Here is a 17,125-nt window from a genome sequence, read left to right on the forward strand (position 1 = left end):
GGCATCCTATTTTCTTCCATGCTGATGGGGACTGGGAGAAGAAACACCTGGGACAAAGCTGAAAATTTAGGCAATAAAATAGTGAAAGATGCTAATTGGAATGGTATAAGTATTTAAAATTTTAAGGCTAATAATCTCCTTTAAAATTTTTTTTAACATAACAGATAAGGTGAAAGTCTCCTCAGGCCATTACCCCCATTCCTTGTCTCCTATCTTCCGCCCCAAAAGTAACTACTGCTAGTAATATACTGTGAATTTATTTCTTTATTTAAACATAAATGGTATATTAGTAAACATACCATTCTGGAACTTGTGTTTTTCATTCATGAAAATGTTTTGAGATTTTTCCATGTTAGAACGTATAGTTCTCCCTTAAGAAATAGCATTTAAATACTACTAATTTTTGCAGCAGAATATATAAAATAAGTCACGCCTAGGATGCCTTGAAGAGCTTGAACTTTTGTGAGGGTCTGTGTGAAGTCTGTCAGAGTAATTCCAAAATTAAAACAATGCTGATGGTGGCACTAGTTCGTTGGCTTTCTGAGTTTTAAACATATTGAGTATTCTCTGTGAATTTGAGAGTGGCTGTCTTAGACTGGGCTACATGTAAACAGTGGTCCCAGCATACCACATGTGAGTTGATGATGGTGAGATCCATCACTCAGTCTTGAACACCTGAGGAGAATGATTGACTCATTGAATTAAGAAGACCTTATATGATATCTCTCCTTGCTCTTTGATGGTTGGTCTCCTTATTACAGACTTTATCAATGTGGAATGCTCAATTACAAATTCAGCTACCATGAATCAGTAGTTGAATTTGAATATCTTTTCCTTAGGGACCAAGATGATATCTAGCAATAAATTTTGTGAAAATTTCTAAATCTATAAGTTAGTTATGAGGATTCAGAGGTAAGAAACCAACTGTTTGGCTGTTAACTACACAGTCCAGTGTATCCATGGTAGGGGGAGTGAGTGTAATGAAGATGGCTTGTCTGGACAGGGGTGCATGTCTATTCATGGAAGACTCAACTGATATTTAGGAAGTCTCCAGAAGCTTATAAGTCCAGAAAGTCCTTTTTGAATATGCGATATCAGGAAGCCAAAGACATTTAGGCTGTTAACCAAAAGCTCAGTGTAGTAAATTAGGACAGTAAGTTTTCTGGACTTCATTTCCCTAATGTAAGTAATGAGGATGCTGGAATATAAAATAGCCAAGGTTGCTTTCATGGAAAAACTTTAGCTCCTGAGGAACCTATTGGGCAAAATGTTCTTAGCCTCTTACCTCACAATATGTGAATTAGGTAGAAAATGCTATGATTATATTCAGAAGAAATATATTATTTTGGTAAATCAATTATCAAACTATCAAAATCAAATTCTTGAAACTGTTAGCATGAGTCATTAACAACTTTAGATTAACTTCTCCTGAGTTTCATGATGGGAAGTCCATCTCTGCCATGACTTAATGGAAAGATTACTGAATCTAAAATTTAGAAGACTTAAGTTTAATCTTCATTGTACAAGTCACTAAGTCACTATCTTGAGCAACTTATTTAATATCCCTGAATCTCAATTTAATTGCATACAAAATAGACATTATAAAAAAAACATACCTAAAGAACACTGCCATCAAGACTAAATAAAATAAAATGTGGAAGCGCTTTACACATGCTGTTGTATTATAATTTAAGTAAATCCCATAAAGTCTATAATAGTGCTATACAGTCTGATTATTATATTGTAAATGGAAACCAATTCAAATATCTTGTGAAAAGTTCCTTCATTCCTCTGAACTCTTGTAATACCTATTTGTAATTTGCCTATAGGACTAGTGGATATTTATTTTAGTAAATAGTTAATGAATACCTACACTGTACCAAGAAATATACCAAGTGATTAGGGAGAGCACTAATTTTCAGCAGATAAGAAAGTTTTCCCCAAAAAGGTAGCCATTGAGAAGCTCTTTGAAGGAAGGGTAGAGGTTCCGTGGGGAATATGGTGGTGGGAAGTTTGAAATACTGGAAAACAGCAAATGTCTTAACTTGCAGAAAAGTTATAAAGTCCTTGAGGGCAGTGACTATATGTCCTAATAATCTTTGTGTTGGTCCTACTGTTGTACAACCTTGACTTTATGTCCATCACAAAACACGTAGTCTGTTATCCTTAGTAAATGAATTGCATAATTGAGTGGATGGTATGTCATGCCTCTTAGGAGGTTCTCAAACTTTAGCCCGTGCATCATAACACCTGGAGGGCTGTTGTAACACAGATGGTTGGGCTTCACTCCCAGAATTTGGGATTCCCTTGGTCTGAGACAGAGGCGTGAAAATTCGCCTTTCTTAAAGTTCCCAGGTGATGCTAATGGTTCCAGATCACATATTGAAAACCACTGCTTTATTGTAATTTATATTTAACCACTGAGGCAACATTCTTGTTTTTCCCTAAGCATCCAGAATACTCTTATAATTCTTGTCAAACTTAAAGAATCTTCAAGAAGTCTAACCCCATTCTGAGGGCAATAAAAACGGTAGGGTGTATATCTTACTCATTTTTGCACAGCCTGCAGCCCCTTATAATGATGTTTTGCAAATACTAGGGTTCAGAAATGTAATACACTGAGTACTGACTGGAATCAAATAACTGTGCAGTAAATATTAAGTTCCTTATTTAACCATCCCTTAGTAAAAGGGAATGGGTAATTACCATTCCTGAGTTAGAAATACGTTCAGGAAATGTTGTTAAAGAAAAATTAACTTCGGTTCATCAAGACCATCAGCAATTCTCCCTCCTGTTTTGCCTTAGATATTTGTGAGTACAGGGCAGCAGAACTAAGTCTGGTGTTGACTTGAGTCTGGATTAATATATGTATCCAAAAGGGTTCTTGGGCCAATCAAGGCTAGTATGAGCTTGTTCGGTCAGACCTGTGAACCTAAAAACAAGCTTCCCTCCCGCCAAGCCGCATCTATTCTGGCTGACCCTGAGCTCAGGTGTCCCGAGTAGCCTCAGACCTTCATTTCTGCCCGCGGAAGCCTCGAAGTTTCTTCCCGCCAAAGGCGCGGGTTTCCGCCTCTCTCCGCACTAGGCGCAGGCAGGACTGCGCATGTGCGGGGCCTGGCGGCCGCTGGCTCCCGGCGTCTCCACGGACCAAGAGCCATGGCGGAGACGGAAGCTAGTTTGCTGCGCCAGTTCCCGCTGCTTCTACCCCAGAACCGGGCGAAAACCGTGTATGAAGGATTCATTTCAGCTCAGGTACTCGCCCGGGTGTTGCTCTTTCGCTAGAAGAGCCTCCCTCTGGCGGCGCACCCCCGGCCCTGAAGTCTGTGACCGGAGGGGTTAGGAGCTCGGGTTTGTGGGGATTGAGAGGGGCGGCCAGTAAGGACTCCTGGGAGACTAGAAGTTTGAGAACCGTGGGCCGTTGTTGGAAACCCGTTCCCGGCTGCCGCCTCCATGCCTGGGCCGGGGTCGCTGCCTGGGACAGGACGCTGGGAGCCCCGCGCGCGCGCCCGGGCTGGGAGAGGACGGGGAGGAGGGCCACGCCCCCTCGTCCCCGCCCCTCGCGGAGTTTTGCCTCGCTCCTGTCTGTCCCACGTTTGAACTTTTGTTTTAATTGGTCAATTTTTTGCTTGTCTTTATTCTAACATGCCCCACCCCCACGAAGGTTGGAGGCCATTCAGAGGGGAGCCTGCGCTCCCTCATTATATTCGTGTTTCCTGCAGAAAGAACGTTTTGGAGGAAAACCTGGTTTTCGCTCTCTGCCAAGTCCTGGGTACCCGATCTCATCCAGTTGGCGATGTTTTGTAGGAAATCTTGACAACCGAATTAATTACCTTCGCTGATTCCAAGTGGCCTCTCTTGTGGAGTTTATTACCCATAGTAAACACGTGTAGGGCTTTGAAGTTTACAAAGCGCTTTCCAAGTACAATATCTCACTTAATCCTCAGGCCTCAGAGGCAGAAATTTTTTTTAAAAAGTCATTATTCTCGTTTTATAGTTGAGTAAATCAAGGCATGGGAAAGTGGAGAGATTAAGTTACTTGTCCATGATCACGACGGACTCCGTTAAACTCAGGCTATCTGATTCCACTCCTGGGTTTTCCCCCTCTACACTGCATCAAGCTACCTTAGGTGAGAATTTTGAGTATAGACTTTGCTTCCTGGCCATTACATTCAACATTGTGCCCTCTCCCTGAACAGCGCACATACTTTTTGAGGATAGGGCCCATATTCTAGGAATTAACATGTGTTTTGAAGTTTCCTCAAGACACATAGTAATGTCTCAAAAATATTGAGTGAATTATTAAATTCACATGTTAAATGAAAATTTTACCTACCCCTAAGAATATTAAGTGTAGAACTAATCCTGATACACTGATTAAGGAAAGGTTAAAGACCGTACGCTTGGACTTCTTCATTTGTTTTCAAATTCATTGTGACTGTCACAGAAAGTAGAGGTTAAACGTCATTGTTACTTCTGGAATAAAGTTAATCCACGTTTTCCTTCCCCAGTTGGAAGTATTGATCTTGAATTACCTAGTTGAAAACTTTCACAGCATTTAGAAAAATTGAAGAGATGTTACTAAGTTCCATTTTTATCAGAACCATGTTATATCTAATTTTAGGCATCTTAAGGAAAGTATTTTGTATTATATGTCTGTATCTGCTAAAGCCTCTTAGAAAATATGTGTAGCCATCAAAATTCAGATTAGGTGAAATTATTTTATCCTGGCTATAGCTACAATTCTCATTTGTACCTGCTTTAAGCAGCTTGTTGAAATCCTAACCTAAAGATTTTATTTAACATTGTTTTGTTTTGGTGGAGCTGGTTTTGTCTAAAAAATGTGTCGTATGTAATTTCAAATTTACAGAAAAATAGCAAGGATGTAGGAAGAATTTGAGTATACTCTTTAAGGGGGTTCACCATTTTACATTTGCCCCTTTTGATTTATTCTGAGTCTGTGTATGTGGGTGGATGTGTACACACATTATTTCCTTGAACAGTTTCAGGTTAAGTTGCAGACATAGTGTTCCTTTATTCCTGAATACTTAAGTGTATATTTTGTGAGAACAAGGACATACCCATACATAACCACAATTGTCAAAATCAGGAAATTTAATCATCATATAATACCATTACCTAATCTGGAGTCCAAATTCAAATTTTGTTAATGTTGCAATTATACATTTTTTATACCCCTTCCCAGCCCCTAACCATCTGATGTAAAATCTCACATTACATTTAGTTGTCGTGTCTCTTTAATCTGGAATAGTTCCTTAGTCTTTGTTTGTTTTTCATGAACTTGACATTTTTTGAGTACATGTTGGTCATTAGGTAGAATGTCCCTCAATTTAGATTTGTCTGATGTTTCTTCATCATTAAATTCAGGTTATGCAATTTTGACAGATATGCCACAGAAAGAATATTGTGTCCTTTTTAGGATGCGGGATGTCAGCAGGTCTCATTATTGATGATGTTATCTCTGATCACCTGTTTAAGGTGGCATCTGCCAGATTTTCCTATTGTAATTATTAAGTACTTATAGGAAGCTACTGTGAGGCATCAAACTCCCTCCTCCCCCACCCTGTTATAGCAGCCATTGACTCTTGTTTGAGTCAGTTAATTGATGTTTGCCAATGATGATTTTCTAACTGCGTCATTTCTTCTATATTTATTAATTGGCATTCTGTGATAAAGAGTGGCTTTCCCTTTACCATTTATTTATATCAGGCTCATGGATTTTAAAAATAATTTATCTAATGGATTATAATCCTTACTTCCCTATTTGATGTTTAAATTGTCCCAGATTTGGCCAGTGAGAGCACATTTTTATTGATATGTTTTTAACGATTTGCATTTTCCTATCATCACTGTTTTAAAAGTATCCTGTAGATACTGACATGTAGTGTTTTATCATCATTTTTTAGAGCTTAATTTTAATTTGTAGTTCCCCCGCACCTGGGAGTTATTTAATAGAAGATTAAAATTTTTGCTCATGGAAGGTCTTCTTTCATTCTAATTTTGTTATTTCTAGTTTTATTGCATCATGATTAGACCGTGATGTTTGTAAAACTTCAACTCTTTGTAACTTAATTGATCCTTTAAGTTTAAATTTTATTTGTTAGTGATCTGTGTGATTAAAAGTGTTTTCTCTATTATCAGGTTCTTTCTTTTCTCTTGAGTGAGCTTTGGTAGTTTGTTTCCTTCAAGGACTTCTCATTTCACCTAAGTTTTTGAATTTATTGGTTTAAAAGTTGTTTTTAATATTCTCTTATTATCCTTTTAATGGCTTTAGGATCTGTAGTGATGCTCCCTATATTGGTTACCTTTTGTTGTATTCCACACCTTAGTGGCTTAAAACAACAAACATTCATTATCTCACCTTTTTTATGGATCAGGAATTTGGATGTGACTTAGCTGGATGATCCTGGATAAGTGTTTCTCCTGAACTTGCAGTGAAGATGTTGGCCAGGATGTCTATTATCTAAAGACTTGACTAGAGCTGGAAAATTTGCTGCCAAGATTGCTCATTCACATAGCTATTGACTGCAGGCCTCAGTTTTTTACTTCTGTTGATAGAGGCCTCAGTTCCTCACCACATGGACCTCCATAGTGTTGTTTGACTGTCATTACAGCATGGCAGCTAGCTTTCCCTGAGTAAGTGATAAAACAGAAATCAAGCAGAAAGCTGCACAGTGCTTTTTCTCCCCCAGCCTCTAAAGTTACACATTTACTTCTGTTTTATGCCATTTATTAGAAGCAAGTCTCAAATCCAGTCCATATTCAAAAGGAGATGAGGCACCAACACTTAAAGGTAGAAGTGTCAAAGAAATTATGAATATATTTTATAGATGTCTCCTATGCCCATTCCTGATATTGGTATTTTGTGTCTTTTTTTTTTTCCTGATGCATCTGGATAGAGACCTATAAGTTTATTGATCTCTTCAGAGAACCTACTTTGATTTCATTGATTTTTCTCTATTATTTTTCTGTTTCTGTTTCATTGATTCCTGATCTTAAATTTCCTAATTTGTTTGGGTGGAAGATTAGGTCATTGATAATGAGACCTTTTTCTTTTATAACGCAGATGTTCAGTGCTATATATTTTCTTTCAAACATTGCTTTAGCTGTATCACACAAATTTTGGTATGTTTTCTTTTTTTTTTTTTACAGTTCAAAATACTTATTAATTTCTTCTTTGACCCATAGGTTACTTAGAAGAACAATATATCTCTAAATATTTGAGGATTTTCCAGATATCTTTTTGATATTGATTTATAATTTAGTCCCAGTATAATTCATATGATTTGAATTCTTTTAAATTTATTGGAACTTATTTTATGGCCTAGAGTATGGTCTATTTTGGTAAATGTTCTGTGCATACTTGAAAAGAATGTATATTATGCTGTTCTTGGGTAGAGTGTTCTATAAATGTCAGGTCAAATTGGTTCATAACGCTATTCAAGTTTTCGATATACTTACTGATTTTCTGTCTATTTGTTCACTTAATGAAAGGGGGTGTTGAAATTTCCACCTACATTAGTCCCCCTTTATCTGCAGGGGATATATTATTCCAAGGCCCCCAGTAGATGCCTGAAACTGTGGATAGTACCAAATCCTATATGTACTATGTTTTTTCCTGTATATTCATACCTCCGATAAAGTTCAATTTATAAATTAGGCACAGTAAAAGAATATCTAAATTGCCAGTGTCACTACTCTTGTGTTTTGGGGTCATTATTAACTAAAAGAAGGGTTACTTGAATACAAGCACTCAGATAGTAGGACAGTGGATCTTATAACCGAGACAGCTATTAAATGACTAACAGGCCGATACCCTGGACAGAGTGATTCACATCCTGGGTGGGATGGAGTGTAGCAGCGTGAGATTCCATCACACTACTCAGAATGGTGCACAATTTACAACTTAAAAATTGTTTGTTTCTGGAGTTTTTCATCTGATATTTTCAGTTGACCACAAGTGACTGAAACTGCAGAAAGCGAAACTGTGGATAAGGGGGGGCTACTTTATAATTTTTTTTTTCAATTTCTACTTTAATTTCTATCAGTTTTTCCTTCATATATTTTGAAGTTCTTTAGGTACTTTTAGGTACTTTTAGGATTGTAAGCACTCTTGCTGAACTGACTCCTTTATGATTCTGAAATGATCCTTTTTATCCTTGGTAATAATCTTTGGAATCTTGGAATTTATATTTTTTGATACTAATATAGTGACTCCAGCTTTTTTTTTTGATTAGTGTGGCATGGTTTATCTTTTTCCATTCTTTATTTTATGCTTATTTGTGTCTTCATATTTAAAGTGGATTTCTTCTGGGCCTTGCTTTTTTATCCAATCTGATAATCATTGCTTTTTACTTGGGGGTTGTTTAATTAACCCTTTACATTTAATGTGACTGTTGATATGGTTGGGCTTAAATCTAGTATCTAGCTGTTTGTTTTGTATGTGTTCTATGTGTTCTTTTATTTATTTTTTATATTTTCCCTATTTTCTGCATTTTACATTAATTGAGTTTTATAATTTTGTTTTATCTCCTCTGTCAGCTTATTACCTGTTTTTTTGGTTTTTTTTTTTTCCTTAAGTAGTTGCTATATTTTGTCTCTCTTTTCTGGTGTTTGCTCTAGGGTTTACAATATGCATCTTTAATTTACCATCATCTACTTTCAAGTATACCTCTTCCCTTATAGTGTAAGAATCTTACAGTAGTTTACTTGTATTTCTAATCTCCTGGTTTTGTGCTGTTGTTGCCATATATTTTATTTCTGTTTATCTTATAACCTTCCCAATACAGTATTAATTCTCTTTTAAGCAGCTGATTAGCTTTTTTTTTTTTTTTAATTAATAGACTTTTATTTTTTAAGAACAGTGTAGAGTTACAGAAAAATTAAACAGATGGTAAGGAGAGTTCCCATGTACCATCTCCTTCCCCACACAAACACAGTTTGTCCTATTATTAACATATTAGTATGGCACATTGTTACAGTGAATGAACCAGTATTGGTACATTATTATTAACTCAGGTCTGTACTTTATTCATATTTCCTTTGCTTTTACCTAATAACTTTTTTCTGTTCTGTGTTCCCATCCAAGATACCACGTTATTATGTCTCTTTAGGCTTCTCTTAGCTGTCATGGTTTCTTAGACTTTCCTTGTTTTTGATGACTCTGACTTCTTTATGATTATGAAATGACCCTCTTAATTGAGGAATACTAGTCAAGTATATTGTAGGATACTACTCTACTAGGATTTGTCTGATGTTTTTCTCATGAATAGGCTGGGGTTATGTGTTTTTGAGAGGAACATCGCAGAGTTTAAGTACCATTTCATCACATCGTATTAAGGGTACACATTGTCAATATGATTTATGACTGTTGATGTTGACCTTGATCACTTGGCTGAAGTTGTGTTTGTCAGGTTTCTCTACTGGGAAGTTACTCTTTTTTTCCCCCTTTCCATACTGTACTCTTTGGAAGGAAGTCACTATGAGCAGCCCTCACTAAGGAGTGGGGAATTATGCTCCCCCTCTTTCAGGTGGAGTATCTATGTACAGTTGATCCTTGAACAATGCAAGGGTTGGGGTGCCAACCCTCATGTGCTCGAAAATCGACATATAACTTTACAGTCCGCTCTCTGTATCCATGGTTCTGCATCTGTGGATTCAGCCAACTGCAGATCGTATAGTACTGCCGTATGTATTTATTGTTAAAAAAAAAAAAAAAAAAAATCCATGTGTAAGTGGAACTGCACAGTTCAAACCCATGTTGTTCAAGGGTCAACTTCATTTATCTGGAATTCTTCTGTATGGGAGATTAATTTCTCCATTAATTCAATCATATCAGTATGGACGTATGGATATTTTACATTTTGAGTTATATTCCAATACTACTTTATTTGTTGCTCAAGTTATTCCAGCTTTGGCACAGTCAGTTATCCTTTAAAGAGATTTTAAAAAATAAGAAAAAAGGTCTTTTATATTTACCTGTGTATTTACTGTTTCTGATACTCTTGTATATCCAGATTTTTCACCTTGTTTCATTTACTTTCTTCCTGAAGTTCTTCCTTTAACATTTCTTGTAGTGCATGTCTGCTAGTGATGAATTCTTTCAGTTGTTTTCTGTCTCAAAAAATTGTTGATTTGGCCTTTTGAAAGATACTTTCACTGGGTATAAAGCTCTGGGTTGACTGTTTTTATTTTAGTGCTTTAGCAATGTTCCTTCGCTGTCTTGCATTATTGTGTATGAGAAATCTCTACTCCTTTTTATCTTTGTTTCAGGAGTTGTGGCACATGGGCTCAGTAATTGTGGCTCACGGGCTCTAGAGCGCAGGCTCAGTAGTTGTGGAGCACGGGCTTAGTTGCTCCGTGGCATGTGGCATCTTCCCAGACCAGGGATTGAACCCGTGTCCCCTGCATTGGCAGGTGGATTCTTAACCACTGTGCCACCAGGGAAGTCCCAGTAGCTTAGTATTGATGGAGACATTATCTTTGTGTCTGTGAACCATTGCAATAGTTTATTAAATTCCTCATTCAAGAATACCCTCTTTTGTCTGCAAAGTGCAGTTTACTTTATGGATGAGTTTTTTTGGTAGTGTCGAAGGAGGAGTTGAGTGTTTTTATTTTGTTACAGAAGATCCTAAGTGTACCATAGTTGGTACTTTTTCCTCCTAACACCCAGTTTCCAAAGGATATCTCTTTTACCATTTTCTTCTCCTACATTTCTTATCCAAGATGAGATCCTTGACTTTTGTGTTGATAATAAGTCCCCTCCCTGTAGTCAGTGCTCTGATTTACCAGAAGTCTTTATTATTATTTTTTGCACATAGTCCAGTCCCCTCTTCTGTCTTCCATGCATTTTTTTTTTCCCCCTGAAACCCCTAGCTCTCTAAAAGGACTTGATGTGGGAGCCCCAGGGTGGAAACCACTGGAGCCCCAGGGTGGAAGGCACTGGAAAGTGGTTTAAATTTTTCTTCTTAGAGGTAATTTTGAAGTTTATGGTATTCTCTTTCTTCTGATTCTGCCGAAGACATGGGATTTTTGTGGGTCTAATTGTTCTTAATTTTGATGTATATAGTTTTTTGGAATGATATGTAGAGAGATTCAGATTTAGGCAACTGTCAGTACTTTTGTTCCCTGTAAGTCTGGAAAATCTGCTTCATGAGAGCAATTAACATTTTTTCTATGGTTTAACTTAAAAAAGATAATTTTGGACATTTCCTTGAATCAGAAAAGTATTATGGCATGTGACATGGCATTTGCCCTTTTAAAATGGTTGGATTTTGCAAATAAGGGACTTTGGAATTTTATTCTTTCACATAACAGATCAGTAGAGTAGTTTTACTATTTTTCATGTAAATTTTGAATTCCAGATTGTTCTTACACCTATGTGTGGGATGTCTGTAAAGTTACTACATAATACCTTCTAGCGCTTTAATGAAATAGTGAATTATTGTTACTTGACCTTTTGAAAAGGTCAGTAGTACATTTTGTTTCATTTTTTTAAAGGACATTTGAATGTAATGAAAGTCAGAACTGCAATATTACCATGAAAGTAAAGGTTATGGGGTACATTTAATTGTGTTCCTCTATTTTTGAAACTGCTTTGAGGGAGACTCTGCTAAAATTCTCGTGGTAATTGTTTTTCAAGAATTTTTTTACTCTTTTTCATTTTATACTGTTGGAGTAAAAGATTATATTTCTGTTTGTCTTTTTCTGCTTACCTTTGCTCAGATTTCATGTGTACTATCCTATTTAAGGTACAAAGTTTAAGCTGCTTATCCATTCACTTTCTCAAGAAAGTAAAACTGAATATATTTCTCAGAGAACTGTCCTTCTTTCCTTGGAAAGATTCTTGAGTAAAATTTGGTCTTTTCAAATGTATAGTTAATGAATATTTAAATTAAAATAACTTAATATTTTAGGGGTTTTATTTATTAAAGTTCTGTGAGTGTGGGAGAATTAAACATACTCTGATTTATGAAAATATTTCTGTCTATGTATTTAGATTATTTAAATATATTTTCACTTTATTAAACTCTGGAAAATTACAAATATGAAGCCTATAATTATTATATATTACTTTACATTATGATTTTTTCTTCTGTATTCAGAGCAATTTGAAGGAATTTCCTTTTTCTTTATTTCCTAAGAAATAACATTTAAATTTCTTATGTCTACATTAACAATTTCTTAGTATTTCTTATTTATGTGAGTAACTTTTTCTTTAAAAACAAAATCCTATCTTAGTGTTTTGATTACCCAACAATCACAAAGTTTCTGACAGGCATTTTTGAGTTATTTTCCCTCAAATGCACTATTCTGTTGCTTATATTTTAGCAAGTATTTGGATAAAGTTGATACCTTTTAGAAAATAAAGGAAAATGTTGCCTTTTTTATGTGATTCTGTTTGACTTCTCTCTAAGTGAAAGATGAAATGAACCTTCTTTTTTGAGTGAACCTTCTTAATGTTTTCCACAGGGAAGAGATTTCCATCTTAGAATATTGCTGCCCAAAGATTTACAACTGAGGAATGCAAGGTGATGTGGTGTTTTGTTATATACTGTACATGCATCTTGGTGGGATGAGCAGTCGTTAATCTGCTATAAGCCGATTCTAGTCATTAGAGTTCTGCCTAAAATGCTTATCGATCAGTTAACCAGAAGCATTTCTGATTTTTCTGAATCATTGTGCTTTGTAAATGATTTTCCCTGGTGTTGAAGTGTTTTTCAATGGTAACACATTCTCTAATTTATTTATTTTTTAGTTAAAGCAGTAAACAACAAGTGAGAATATTTGGAGAATACAAAAGAATTAGAAAATTTGTTTCCAACTTTTGACTGATGTTAATTATGTGTACGTTCAGTCGTGGGAAGACCCACATTATCAGTTGGGTCCTGATAGAAATTAGATGTCAACATGGGCTGTTGGTATGGACAGCCCTTCAAGGAATGTCAAGAGACAAGATTAGAAATTTAGGATTTAGGTAGCGCCTAAAATCTTTTTTCTGCTCCAGAATATCTGAGGGTAGGAAGGGAGGAAGAATCCAGAGACAGTTACAGTAGAACTGACAGGATTTTGTGACTGGTTAGAAGTGGCAGGTCAGACAGAAAGAGGAGTGGAGGATTCTTTTCAAGTTCCTAACTCAGATCACTAAGCTAGAGAAGAGATCACGGATGGAAGAAGTAGAAGAGGAATTGTTTTAAGACATATCAGATGTTAAATATCAAGAGGAGATTTTTAGTAGGTAGTAGTGGTTTGGTGTGGAAATTGAGCATGAAACTTGGAATGGAGACGTATGTAGAAGTCACAGTAGGCGTGGGATTTGGGGCCATGAGTATGGATAGACTTTCTAGTGCCTGCATGGATAGAGTGAGAAGAGAAAGCCAGTGACAGAATCTTGAGGGCATAACAATGTTTAAAGGACTGGTAAATAAAGAGGACCTTGGAAGAAGACAAAGGATTGACCAGAGAAGTAACAGGAAAACCTAGACAGTTGTCTCTGAAGCCAAAGAAAGAGAGGCTTAGAAGGGGAATGGTTAACAGTGCTGACTGTTGCAAAGGGATCAGGTTAGATTGCATAGGTTTCATGTAGTGGTTGAAGCCAGCTTTTATTGGGGTTTTGAGAGTGGGTAAGTGGGTAGAAAGGAAATGTAAACAGTATAAACTACTTTGAAGAACAGGAGTGGCCAGAGAAGTGTGTGTAGTCAAGGAGGAGTTATAATTATGTGTTCTTTTTTTTTTTAAATAAGATTTGCTTGAACAAGTTAATATTACGGAGGAAAAAAAAACTAGCAGAAAATAAGTTAAGGATACCACAGTAAAGGGATAATTAGTGAATTGATGTGATTGAATTGGTGGGAAGGGGTGGAAAGCACATTTGAAGAAGGGGTTTCCCGTGGGCTGTTGAATGAACTACTCTGCCTCTGTGATAGGAGATAGCAATGGAAATGAGGGTTAGCAGACCAAGAATGGAGGGTCATGATGGTTTGAAAAGATCATGGTTGGGAAAACTCTGAGGGGCTTTCTACTTCTAGGTAAGTAAAAGCAATTCCTAGAGGAGTTACTTACCCAGCAACATTGAGAGCGCAACTGAGGTGAGCCAGTAGATAGATGAACATTAACTTATCACTACTTACACAATTAAAAGTATGTCCTTAATCTGGAATTGAAAGAAGAATAGATTGCTACATATGCTTTCGTAAATAGAAGTTCTGTATATTATGATCAAAACTGTTTTATTTAATCTCTCTTGGAGAAGAATCCAATTCAAGAAAATTTTGCTTTGGACATGTTAAAATTAAAAAAAAAAAGTACTGTTTTGTTCGCATGTTGTTTGCTGATTGCAGTTATTTATATTTTGAATAAAATTAGTACCGACAGTTGGAAGACATGATTTTCAACAGTAGCCGTGATAAAAATTTTATTAACTTCTCAGCATTATCTTTATGTCATTCTTTTCTATGTATGTACATATTTGAGTTAGCATACAAATAAGTTTTTTCCTTATAATTCTGAACAATGAATAAACCATGTTGTTCCATTAAAATTTTAGATTACTATGTAGTTGGCAGCTGAAAGCAATACTTAATGGATATCATCACGTAGTGCAACAGGTAAGTCCTTTAAAAGGTTTGTTTTAAGCGGGGGTAAGAAGTTACTAAATATACTCTTTTAAAGACCTATTTCGCAGAGTGTTACAACTGGTTTAGTAGTTGCTGAATTTTGTAGGTTTCATCTCTATCTAGCAAATATTTTAAGGATCCATATTTTATATAAAATGTTTCCTGTCTCAGAATCCTCAGCACATCTCCAGCCAGCATTTATGTTGAAACTTTATTTCCATCCTTGAGACTTTAGGGTCTTCAAATGTATACACCCTATCCGCCTGAATAGTGGTGGTACCAAAAAATCCCAGGACCCATTTAGGAGTTGAAGGGTATCTGTGGCAAAAATGCGATTGTAGTTCAAGATTAGCAACAGAAAAGGTGAAGTGGAAATCACTTAGGATCATGCATGCATATGTAATGAGAATAGATGTAAAGGTGGCATAGGTGAGATATAGGCAGGATTTATTTAGTTATTCTTTATTTTTAAAAAAATTTTATAACTGGAAGTTTGTACTTTTGACATCCTTCACCCACTTCATCCACCTCTCCATCCCAATTCAGTTATTCTTAATGTTTAGGTTGCTCTACCTGAAAATTCCTTTAAAGATTTTTGTTTGTTTCTCTAATCAATTACTGAAGCAACTGAAAATAATGAAATGCCTCTTGTAGGAAAATAAATGTAAGTAGAACTGCCTTTCTTTTAATGCTTTATTCATTTGTGTATTTTTCCTGATTTCCTCTACTTTCTTAAAGCAGGTTATTATGTATGAAACTGACAATGACAGTTACTCTCACTTAAAGCAGTACTGAACCACAAAGAAATATAGGAAATAAACTATTTGATTTGTAGAATGTAGGCTGTCACTGCTGGCAGTATAATTACAGCAGATTTTTAAGGGGATGTTTAAATTATTTCTCTCTGTTTTCTCTTCACCGCCCCTTCCCCATCCACTGAGATTATATTGTATACTAAAGTTTAAGAAATGAATCTAATGAGATATCTAAATAGCTTGAAGAAAAACTGTTAATGAAGACTAAGAATAATAATAAATTCTGTAACAGTTTTTCTCCACCAGTTCACCAAGAGGATTCCTAGAAAAAGTTCCAATTACTTATCTCCTCCCTGCCCTGAACCCTGCCCTTACTGTAGAACCCAGTATTAGTTTCAGTCTTTGTTTTATTCCAAAGTCCAGTTGAATGTTACTCTTCTTTCCTTGTATCATTTTTAACTTTAGTAAATATGGGTCGGGGGGGGCGGTTAGCAATTTTTTTTCTGTGAAGGACTGGATAGTAAATTTTTCAGGTTTATGGACCCCTAAGATCTGGTGGGGGGTCAGCAATTTTTTTTTCTGTGAAGGACTGGATAGTAAATTTTTCAGGTTTTGTGGACCCTTAAGATCTCCGTCATAACTACTCTACGGTGCCCTTGTAGCACCGAAGCAGCCTCGACAAGAAGTAAATGAATAGGTGCGGCTGCATTTCATTACGACTCTGCTTACAAAAACAGCTATCGGGCTGGATTTAGCCTCTGAGCTGTAGTTTGCACACTTTGGTATAATTTATTATTCCTCTCTAGTAGACTACAGGGGAAATATTGTATAGAAGAAGGGAAAGTCAAAGACTTGTTCTACAAACGTGCCCACACAAAGCTGTGTTAAGATGTAAATCATATGTCTCATGTATTGTTGAAATATCTTCGATTATTATTTTTCTCATGTAAAGACAGAAATTTACATATCCACTTCAGAACTGTGTGGTGGTAGTGCAGTGCATCAGAAAAAGTAACAAAAATAACATTTTGATTTCAAGCAGAGAAATGATGTAGAGATTTATCTAAGAAAGCAATTTTACATGAGAATTTTTTTTTGCTTTCTTTTATTCTATAATAATTTTCTTTTAAGAATCAAAGATTTCTAGGAAATGGAACCATGACACTTTAATATCCCTTATACTTCAGAAGTTATTTCCTTTTTGCCATTTTATTGTAACTGTTCTACCTTATTGAAAGATTGACTCTTTTTGAATTAATACGGGTTAGTTGTGAAAGGACAAAATTAACAATTATAGGTAGTCTTTAAGGTGAAGGAAAAAAATTAAAATAGACAGTTTTATTGATTAGTGGTTAATTCATTGCCCTGACTAGATTCTTTTAATTGTATAGATTTCCTGATTTTTATATTTTATGCTCCTCTTGACACTCCATTCATACTTTTTTTTTTTTTTGGTAAATAGTGCTGTGGTTCACTAGATTGCTAAACTTGATGGTAGTCAGTGCTGAAGAAATAGAGGAATGTGTGAGATTTTAAGTGACATGCTTACATAATTCAGTATATCTCACCAAAATAGATTTGAGGGCTTTAATTACTCTTTCAGAATGAAATTGGTAGGAATAGTAGGGTTGATGACCAATACTTTAATTCTTATACTTTTAAGACGTAGATATAGCTAATACTTTTTTTTCCATATTCACATGGACTTGGATTTTATTTCCATTTCAGCATGTGGAA

General features: G+C 35.8%; 1 protein-coding gene across 3 annotated transcripts in view; it reads left to right on the forward strand.

The window, feature by feature from the left end:
- The first annotated feature begins 3,043 nt into the window (after positions 1-3,043).
- Positions 3,044-17,125, forward strand: part of FANCL (FA complementation group L) — a 77,881-nt gene continuing 63,799 nt past the window's right edge. The window contains exons 1-3 of one of the 3 annotated variants that reach the window (XM_059943287.1): positions 3,059-3,252; positions 12,490-12,548; positions 14,564-14,624. In XM_059943287.1, coding sequence (XP_059799270.1) covers positions 3,157-3,252; positions 12,490-12,548; positions 14,564-14,624 — 216 coding nt within the window. In that variant the 5' untranslated portion in view covers positions 3,059-3,156. Of the gene's footprint in view, positions 3,253-12,489; positions 12,549-14,563; positions 14,625-17,125 lie in introns of all 3 variants that reach the window. The other 2 variants (XM_059943288.1, XM_059943289.1) reach the window with 2 other exon arrangements.

The sequence above is a fragment of the Balaenoptera ricei genome, chromosome 13, assembly GCF_028023285.1.
Source record: "Balaenoptera ricei isolate mBalRic1 chromosome 13, mBalRic1.hap2, whole genome shotgun sequence".
Classification (NCBI taxonomy): domain Eukaryota; kingdom Metazoa; phylum Chordata; class Mammalia; order Artiodactyla; family Balaenopteridae; genus Balaenoptera; species Balaenoptera ricei.